The following is a 10463-nucleotide window of genomic DNA, read 5'->3' on the forward strand; positions in this document are numbered from 1 at the left end:
ATGTCATGAAAATAGAAACCCATATATGCCTTCTTTGTTTAGTTCTTTTCCAAAAGCAAGTCTTCTTATTCTAACACATTTGTTGCCGGTTCATATAAATCACAAAACTCCATACCTTAGAACTTCTTTCTGAGTTCAAGGTCTAGTTGTCTTTATGCCATCCCCACGAATTCATTCTCTAGTAAAAAAAACTCTATATATAGTTCTCATCCTCTTGATCCGAGCAATATAAGAATCTTTTGGCTCCCAACTTTTTTTGTGCGACTTTAAACAATTCTGCTACATATACTTTCAGATCAACATGAAAGAACTATGCATGGAACTGTCTTTCCATCTCCTGCCATAAAAATATGGAAGTACCTAGGCAAAAAAAAAACTAAGAGAAAGAATACTAATGAGAGAATTAAGGAATAGGCATATAACTTGTAATGATCAAAATTAAGCAAATTCGCCAATTCACCACACTAGATAGTAACACAGACTACATGTTTCATGGTTGAATGACTGTCTTCCTTAATAATAAGCTAAAATTGGGAATGTTGTACCCTTAAGGATATTGATTCTCTCTATCAATATCAATAGGGTACGACTTATGGAATTCTAGCCTTTCAACTTGTCTTAGGATTGTACCATAAATTTCCTACACCGTCTTTAACATTGTTTCCATGTTCTTCGAACTATTACTAGGTATCTTAGTTAGAGATATATGTGGGATTAACGTGATCGGAGCACATGGGCAATCAAGTTTGGTGATCCTCATATAGCTTGATTCTTGGGGATGCCCCTCATGCCCCTAAGTGTTGAGTATGTAATTATTCTTCCTCTAGAATATAAACACAAGGGTAGTTGTTTGCATCTATATGGCTTTAGATGTGTACATTAGGTATCTAAGGCCTATTATCCATTTGGGGATGGTCAGGATTCCTACTATTTTGAGGCTTTGTACTAGTGACATCCTTCTTTGGAGGAATTTGACATTTTCAGCACCTATGCCTTACGAGTTCCTGTCTCGCCTTTATTTTCTAGTATGGTGATATTCTTTGGTGGTTGGATAGGGGTTGATTTGTTAAAAGCAACATTAGATTTGGGTGAATCTCTCTTGCTGCCTCTGGAAGTAAGCTAAATCATTTGGTCCATCTTGTGGTCCAACTGACTCACTAGCTTCATCATGATTTCTCTTAGAATTTTGAAACCTCCATTCTAGGGAGAAGCTTCCATAGGTAGGCTTTGTCCCTATTATCGTGACAAATAACTAAAATCAATGTCATCAGTTGAAGGGGAGCTAACGTTGCCTCCTTCAAGTTGGTCAATAATGCCAGCTATATGCTTTGGGTTTGCAGGTTCATTTTATGCATCATCAGACGTAAGATTAAAGTTGTGTTTATCATTATAACGTCTAGGTTCCATCTAGTCCCACCGAGCGTGCAAAATATGTCTCTGCCTTTTTTGATAAAGAAAATGTACGAAAGTGCTAGAGACTTTTGTATCGAAATTCCAAACATGTGAATGCTAAACTAACTATTTGGTAAATGATGACTCATTTCACCAAGGACTGAAAATGTAAATTTGGGTTTGGTAAATGATAAGTCGTATCACTAATGACATAAAATGTAAATTTGGGTTTGGTAAATGATAAGTCATTTCACCAAGGTTTGAAAAGTAAATTTCGTTACTTGATTCCAATATGAGGATTCTGAGAGTCGAAAGGATAAAAACAACTAGTTTAAAATTAATCGCAAAAGGGATGAGAATTGATTAAATAAAATAAAAAAGACGTAAATATAAAATTGAAAAGATTTTGGAAGCTTCGATTGAGCTTGAAATTAAAAATACTTACAAAAAAAATCTGATAGAGCACCAATGTAAGGTTTAACTCAATTTAGATCAATGTTGAGGAGAACTAAAATCTAAGTAAATTAAGCAATTGAAAGTTGAAGATTGTTAGAATCCACTTTTGGACTTTTGAGTGGGATTTTGTTGTTTGATTAGTTGGTTGGTGTTTGGAATTGATGTCAAGTCTTCTATTTATAGTTGTAGGAAGTAATTGCACTTTGGAAGTTGCTGGAAAAACTCATGTTCACTTTCTTACTTCTCCATCTTGTTATAACTCCTCCCTTCTTTCATTTCCTCTATAACAACCAACATCCACTATTCATGTTTATTTTAATCTCTTCTCCAGTGCATTTTCTTTATTTTACGTAATAAAAATATAAGAAAATAATTTCCATCACGGAAATCATGAAAAATACAAATTAGAAAGATACCTCTGAACAAAAATGCCCTTTGATTATCCGTGACTTGTATTTGATTCGAATAAAAAAAGTAAAACATAATCGAACCTCTATCATTGTCCACCCTAGCATTGTTTGCCCTATCCTTAATAATATCCATGTAGATGGCGTATAAAGAAAAAATAGGGGGGTGATCCTTGGCAAGCACTCGATTCACCGCTTCCCTGTCATTGAAGTTGATCTGCCTTCTTATCATCTCCTTTATGCATTCCTTCAAAATGTTGTTCTCATTTTTGGAAAACAAATAAAGGGTCTGCAGTGACTGAGGAGATGGGGGAGAGAGAAGCTCATGCACATATCACCATACAGGTGTTGACATACTTTCTACATGGTTTGCATTATGAGTGTTGCGGTTGGGAGGGGTTTGATGCTGAGCAAGGATGCAAGGTGAATGATGAGGTGAATTGATAGGAGCATCGACATATATGGGAGTAGCATGTGTTTTTTTAAGATCTGGTGAAGTGACTTTAGTACAAGTGTTGGCATCATTTGACTGTGATTGAGACATTATGCCTAATTTCATAAATGAAGTGTATGGTTGTGCAAAACAACTATTGGTGCACTTGTATTTATAGCCATGATAGGAGGTAGGTGAGAAGGCAAAAACACATGCCCATGGATTATGGCGATACATGCATGAACGTGCTTTCCAGCCACAAATGCATGACACAGAAATCTAAGAGACACGTCGTTTAAACTAATCGCAAAAAACATCGCCTTAATGTAGAAAGAATCATTTGATTGGGAATGGGAAGATAGTCTCCTCTCCCTAACCAATGACAACAACCTTTCTCCTCAATATCCAAAAATATAATAAAACAACTAATTGATTGTGCTTGAGAAGGCATGATATCTAAACCTAACAACGACAAGCTTTTTATAGAGGTGTGAATGATTTGACTTTTGACTGGTTTGATTACTCTAGTTTACATTTTCAATTAAACCCGGTTTATTAGATTACAACATGAAATAAGTTAGTTTAACTCCAATTGGCCCGAGTTTAGTCTATTAGCATATGTCATAATTGAGTTGATTTTATATAGCACTCCACGTAGAATCAACTTAATTTAATTAGGCGGATTTGATTAGACCAGTTTTTTTGGGTAAATTACACAAATCGTACCTGAAGTATACCCCAGTTCACACTTTGATACCTGAATTACATTTTGTCTCAAAAATGTACTTCAACTAAGGATGACTGGACAATTTAATATATTTGACCGGCTAATGACCGGTCAATGCAAATTTGATTATTTTTAATTAAAAAATGGGATCCACTTTAGACACAACTAATATAAAAAGACACTACTACCCTTTTACTTTTTTCCTTACCAAACGATGAACAACCTGATTTCAAAAATTTGCAATTTACATCTCTACTCTCTCTCTCCTATTTATTCAGACTCTCTCTCTTCTCAAACTCCATTATCGACCAACTCTCTCTCTCTCTCAAACTCCATTGTCGACCAACTCTTTCTATCTTATTTATTCAGATTCCCTCTCTCTCAAACTCCATTGTGGACCAACTTTTTCCTATTTATTCAGATTCTTTCTCTTCGACTCTCTCTCTCCCCCTATTTTGGATCATCATAAAGTTTTTCAATTTTTTTCGCAGGCTAGGATGAAGTTGAAACTGCTTTCTAAAAGGTTCCAAAATAATAATTTAAACCAATTGGGTGCTGCTTCTTTTTTCTGGGTTCTTTAACAGACTGGTACTACTTCTTTTCCTCTCCTTCTCTCTCCTTGAGTTTCTCTCCCTTTCTCACTAGTTCCCCTTTCTCTTCTCTTATATTTCTTTAATCCTTAAAATCGAAAATTGAAAACCCAAAAGAATTGTGACATCAAAACTCTCAAAGCATTTTGGGATTCTCCTTTATAATTTCGATTTGGATATTCAGTTAACTCTTTTCCTGTTCAAGATTGAATATTCAGTTAATTGGGAGAGGGCTTCAGTTATTTACAGAAGATTTGGGATTTAGAGATGATGTAATTCAGGTTATTTGGATATCGATTGAATAAATGTTAAGTTGTTTCTCTCTCTAAAAATAACCAGTGAAAATAAGTATTCAATTATTTGGAAGAGGGCTTCAGTTATTTAGAGAAGATGAATGGATAAGATGACATGTGGCAGGGAGAATTAGAATTTGGGAATAAAAAAATTAGTGGAAGGGCATTATTGTATTTTTATATTAGATGAAAGTATTGTGGGTCCCAATTTTGAATTAGAAATGGTCAAAACGATGTTGACCAATTATAAACCGGAGAAACGTATTTAAATGTCCAGTCACCTATACTTGAGGTATATTTTTGAGACAAAATATAATTCGGGTACCAAAGTGTGAATTAGGGTATAGTTCAGGTACCTTTGATGTAATTTACTCCCAGTTTTTTTTGTTTCGATTAAACATGGTTTAGTAGATTACAACATGAAATAGGCCTGTATAATTCCAATTGACCTCAGTTTAGTATATTAGTACATGTTATAATTGAGTTGATTTTATGTAGCACTCCACACAGAATAAACTAAATTTGACTTGGCCGTTTTTTTCCCATTAAACATGGTTTAATGGATTACAATATGAAATAGGTCAGTTTAATTCCAATTTACCTTGGTTTAGTATATTAGCACATATCATAATTGGGTTAGATAGAATTTCATACATATTGTCAAACAATGTGATCAATATCTAATCATAACTGAGATGATTCTATGTAAAACTCTACGTTCATGGGAAAATTACGATATGCACTTGGCTCGATCATGTTAAGAAGAATAATATTTTGCATAAATTCCTTATAGACAATCCCATTACACTCTAAATTAGAATTTTATCCATTTAAAAATTGAGTTTATGTAGTATTAAATGCAATTGCACAAGATGTTCAAATGCTTTCATGCAATTTCACCTAATTTGAAAGTGCATGAAATTGCTTAGTTTAATGTTCTATTTGAGCTATGATTCTTCTTCTTCTTCTTTTTTTACTTTTTTTTCATAATTTCATGCATGCCATAATGGGATTGGATGTAATTTCGTATGTATGATCAAACAATAATGTTGAAAATCTAATCACAATTAAGATGATTCTATGTAAAACTTCATGTTCATGGAAAAATTTCAATATGAACTTGGCTCGATCATGTCAAGAACAATATCATTGCACAAATTCCTTATAGATAATCCTAGTATACTCTAAATTGGAGATTTATCCATTCCAAAATTTAGTTTTTGTAGTATTTAATGCAATTGAACAAGATGTTCGCATGTTTTCATGCATTTTCACCTAGTTTGGAAATGCATTAAATTATTTGGTTTAGTGTTCTATTTGAGCTATGATTCCATTGTTTTTTTTACTTTTGTTTTTTCCATAAATTAGTGTCATAATGGTTTTAGATATCATTTCATATGTATGATCAAATAATAATATTAGAGATTTAATCACAATTGGGATATGGAGACCTCCACGTTTGTGGAAAAATTTCAATATAAACTTGGCTCAATCATGTCAAGAACAATAATAGTGCATAAATTCCTTATAAAACATCCATTACACTCTAAATTGGAGATTTATCCATTTCAAAATTAAGATTATATAGTATTGAATGCAATTGAACAAGATGTTCATGTGTTCTTATGCAATTTCACATAGAGGGAAGTGAAGCTGACATTTTCACAATTCTTACTAATTTTAACTAAACAGAACAAAAACAGAGTAGCGCAAATGAAGATTGTTCAATGCAAAGTCACAATACTTGAACGAATACATGAGAAAGAGATGGAATTAACAACAGTCGTTGGGGAGAGAGTACTATTGCATTTTATTAAGACATCACAAACAAATGCATCATCATTGCACAATCTCATTACTTTATGTAACGCTGCTTTCTTAAGAATATGCCAAATGTATGTGTTTGCAAGGAAAACAAAAAATGTTTAAGAAATTTAAGTAATATATATTTTGACATGGAAAATATCTAACCATATGTACTCGTATGCAAAACCTAACTTGAACACTTCTCAATATTGTCAGAATTTAAGAAATTTAAGTAATATATACCGAAAGGTTGGTTCCTTCCATACTCATATGCAATAACCTAACTTGAACACTTCTGGTTAATAAACATTTCATATGGAAAATATTTAACCGTCTGTACTAAATTTCCATCCTTCCTTTTTTAACACTAAGAAACAACAAAATCAACAGCATTCAATTTTCTTAACACAAAGAAATCAATAAAATCAACATGTCATTATTCTTAGGCAGTTTTTGTGAACCGAAAGTTCAGCAAGAACCCAAATGACACTATAGCAAAAAAAAAATTCTTTAGTGGATTAGGGATTTGACCAAGACATATTGAACCAAAATCTGGCTTGGACCAAGAGATAAAATTGACGATTATCAGATTGAAACCAAAGGAAAAAAACAGATAATGAAGTTTATGAGAGAAATCACCTGAACTAGAGATTTGCCTCTTATAGAACACAAATGATAGCATAAAGAGACATATGGTAGGAAGGGGGAGATAAGAGTGAATAGTGATTGCATACTTTGTTCCAAGAAGCTTACCTACATCCGTTTCAAACAAGCAAATAAATTAAGAAAGAAATCACGCAATAGAAATAAATCATTCAAAAAGTTCCAGTTTTTAGAAGCAAGCTTGATAAAAAAAAATACAAACAATCAGACAACAGAAACCCAAAATTTTGCAAAAATAGCGCTAAAAAGGAAAACCCATCGAGTTCATATCCTAAAAAAGAAGCATAAAAAGAGAGGAAAAAAACTAACCTATCAAAAAGCAACACAATAACCATTAGAGGAAATCAGTTAACATAAAGAAATTAAGAAAAAAAAAAGAGAAAGTGAAAGAGAAATCATACTAGTAGAAGAAATCCATTTTTCTTTCTACAACAAATGAGAGGAAATTGATTTGTGAAAAAGAAAGAGAAAGAGACAAGGAGCAACCTATTTTGCTTTCTCATATTGTATGCTAGATGAGAAGAAAGAGAAAGGACATATGAGAATGTTGTGTTTTCATTTTAGCGTCTAAATGTGGCGCCTAAAATTTACGGTTTATGTGGCGAATTATAGCAGTTTCCCACTAAAACATATTATTGTTTAGTGAGGAAGTAGTGAAATTTGCCACAAACAATATTTAATTTATGGAGACTCATAATTCGCCACAAAAGTATATACAATTTTATGGGGATTTATAATTCGCCACTATAAGAATTTTATGTGATGAATTACTATGTTCGCCTCTAAGACATGTCATTAGTTTGTCAGAAAAACATTAAATTTCACATAAAAATATATCTAATGTTATGACAAAATAGATATTTACGACTGTATATTATATCTTTAAGCCGAATATTTTATGTCCCCACTAATATATTTTTTTTATGGGGAATAATTAAATTCTCCACTGAATTTAGGATCAGTGGCGAATGAAATATTCCCACAAATCTGTCAATTTAGTGGCAAATAATTTTTCCCCACTAGATTTTTCCCATAATAAAGTGATTTCTTGTAGTACTCGACTATTGTTCTATTTTTAACTATGATTCCGTTTGTTTTACTTTTCTTTTATAATAGGCTTAGATATCATTTCACGTCATAATCCAATATCAAATAATATTATTGAAGATCTAATCACAATTGAGACGATTCTATGTAGGATTACATGTTCATGAAAAAAAAATGGATATAAACTTGGCTCGACGATATCAATAATAATAATACAGTAAAACCTCTGTATAAGAATACTCTATATAGAAATAACCTCTACTTTGTTATAAAAAAAACTTGGTCCCAATTTAATAATAGCCTTCATTACCAAACTCTATTTAATAATAACCTCGCAATTGTTGTACAAATAGTCTGGTCCCAAATATATTTCTATATAAAGGTTTTACTGTATTACAAAAAAAATTCTATCCATTTCAAAATTGGCCTACAAACACGTTTTTACTAGATCTGCTTAAATCATAAGTTTTTTTTTTCCCTCAAGACATGTAATTTAATTATTTATTTTCGAGGAAACATTGGTGGTTGCCTAAAAAAAGATACAGCTAGCTAAAAAGTGGGGGGGGAAGAAAACAGAAACACCTTCAAAAAAAAAAAAAAATCTGTTTAACCCGAATGACAAAAGTTTTGCCGCCAAAACTAAAATAGCTTCCAGCTTCAATTGAATTCTGAATCAAAGTTGGGATGAATTAAGGCCTGACGATGTCGATGACGATCGTAAATCACCACCGGAATTACCTTTCTTCCTCTTGCGGCCTGTCTCAACTCCATCCAGCTGGCCATTGATGTGGGAATTACGAACTAAATAGACATCTTCTGCCGTGTTTTGATTATCTGAAGAGAAGTTAATGGTTTCGAAAGTGGTGATGCAGCAATCTTGCCAATCGATTTCGTTGAGGTCCGCAATTATATCCTCTAGATTCATCGACGCGCACGAAGAAACTCCATTGTCTCTCAAAGTGGAGCGTGAGAGATTCATCAGATCCAGCGATTGAATGGCTTCGGTTATTACCCTCTGTAGAATTTGAATGTCAAAGAGTGAAAAACAGAATAAATTGTGTTTGGTTACCCAGAAAATGGGAGATTAGAGAAAATTTAGATTCAAGCAGTCACATAAGTCTCCGATCTATAATTAGCCACCACAAAGATAATTCAAACATATATTCCCAAATCTAAGCATCTAAAAAGGCATAAAGTAAACACATAGACATTTTATTTCCCTCAATTTCTCAGTAACCAAAAACAGGTGTATAATACAGAGGGAGAGAAAATGAACGAGGGAAGCAGAAAGCAGGTAAAACCTTAGGTACACCCCACAGCTTCCTGAAACCATGCATCAAAATGATCTGCAACCACAAAATACCAACGAAATTACCGGAAATTAAAGGAAAAATAAAAATGAGATTTGAATATCAATTTGCTTATCAAATGAAGCGGAAGGTACCTGATTGAGATAATTAATAGTAATATCAATTTGTTTGCCGAAGTGGAAGAAATCTAGGTATATATTCAGCGAGATTTTCCTTGTTTTGTTTCTGGATTTCTCCATCTTTTCTGCTCTGCTCTGGAACTGTATCTTCATGAAGTTTCACCTTAGTCCATTTATAGCAACCGTTTTCTTTTTTCTTTTTTTTTTCAAAATTTATTCACGGCCAAACGCTGTAACTCAGTCCCCGTACTTGCTACATTTATGCCATTTAACCCAAATACTTTTGATATAGGCTCTTTTAGCCTCCTCGATTTTTATATTTTCACAATTAGCCCCTCATTGATAAAATCTTAATTTGTTTCAATTTATAAACTCACAATTTCCATTCATTACTTAATTTATTCAGCTATTAGAGAGCGATTTCCATGGCGAAGGAGCGTGAGGCGAGAACGAGGGTGACTTTGGGAGGCGCGGGCGGCCGATCTGCGAAGGAGGCGGCTAGGGGGTTGGGCGTGGATCTGGATCCGGATGGGAGATTGGCGGAGGAGGCTAGGAGATCGGAGGTGGATTCTCCACGTGGTAGGCGGAATAGCTCCGACTGTGTTCGTGAGAGGTCGAGGGAGAGGGGTTCTGATCCGGCAGCAGGGGTTGATGGTGCTGGGATTCGGGGCTCGGAGTGCGGACGGGAGCGGACCGTGGCTTTGGTGGCGCTCGGACGGGTTGGTGACAAAGGCTTGCTTGCTGGATCCGTGGTGTTGCCGGTAGCAGGAGAGGGAGGGCAGGAGCGGGGGGCAGGCTCCGATTTGTTTGTGGCCTGCGCTGCGGCAGGCCTCGACCAAGCTGGGGAGGGCGGCAGGCTTGCGCCTAGCGCTACTGCTAAAGCAGGCAGCGACGCGGGGGAGCCGACAGTTAAGGAGGCTGCCCAGGGCGGGGCCCCGACGGTAGTCATGGAGTCTAGGGCGATTAGGGATTTTACGGTTCCCCCGTTGAGCGGGCCCTTGGCCCAGGGGGAGCGGGCCAGAAAGTCTCAATTCCTAGTACTAATCCCGTTAATTATGTTAAGCCGGGAATAGGTCTGGAGAACTTGTCCCGGAGAGATAAGGTGATGGGGATGGTTGAGGAAGAACCCATGATTGAGGATGATTTTATCGAGGAGGATTCTGAGGAGGTTTTTTCCGACTCTGATATTGAGGATGGTGAGCAAGAGGACCCGTTGTGTC

General features: G+C 35.0%; 1 protein-coding gene across 1 annotated transcript; it reads right to left on the reverse strand.

The window, feature by feature from the left end:
- Positions 1-8129: 8129 nt before the first annotated feature.
- Positions 8130-9400, reverse strand: LOC136211049 (uncharacterized). The gene is made up of 3 exons (XM_066002574.1): positions 9259-9400; positions 9116-9160; positions 8130-8829 (listed from the first exon to the last, which is right to left on the reverse strand). Exons 1-3 carry the CDS (start codon positions 9394-9396, stop codon positions 8488-8490), a joined length of 525 nt encoding a protein of 174 aa, XP_065858646.1. The 5' UTR covers positions 9397-9400; the 3' UTR covers positions 8130-8487.
- Positions 9401-10463: the final 1063 nt, after the last annotated feature.

This window comes from Euphorbia lathyris, chromosome 1 (assembly GCF_963576675.1).
Source record: "Euphorbia lathyris chromosome 1, ddEupLath1.1, whole genome shotgun sequence".
NCBI lineage: Eukaryota > Viridiplantae > Streptophyta > Magnoliopsida > Malpighiales > Euphorbiaceae > Euphorbia > Euphorbia lathyris.

Coding starts and splice junctions, on each gene's coding strand:
- LOC136211049 (XM_066002574.1), bottom strand. CDS start 9,396: ATGAAGATACAGTTCCAGAGCAGAGCAGAAAAGATGGAGAAATCCAGA. Junction 9,161..9,258: donor CTATTAATTATCTCAATCAG/GTACCTTCCGCT, acceptor TTGTGGTTGCAG/ATCATTTTGATGCATGGTTT. Junction 8,830..9,115: donor AGCTGTGGGGTGTACCTAAG/GTTTTACCTGCT, acceptor CAAATTCTACAG/AGGGTAATAACCGAAGCCAT.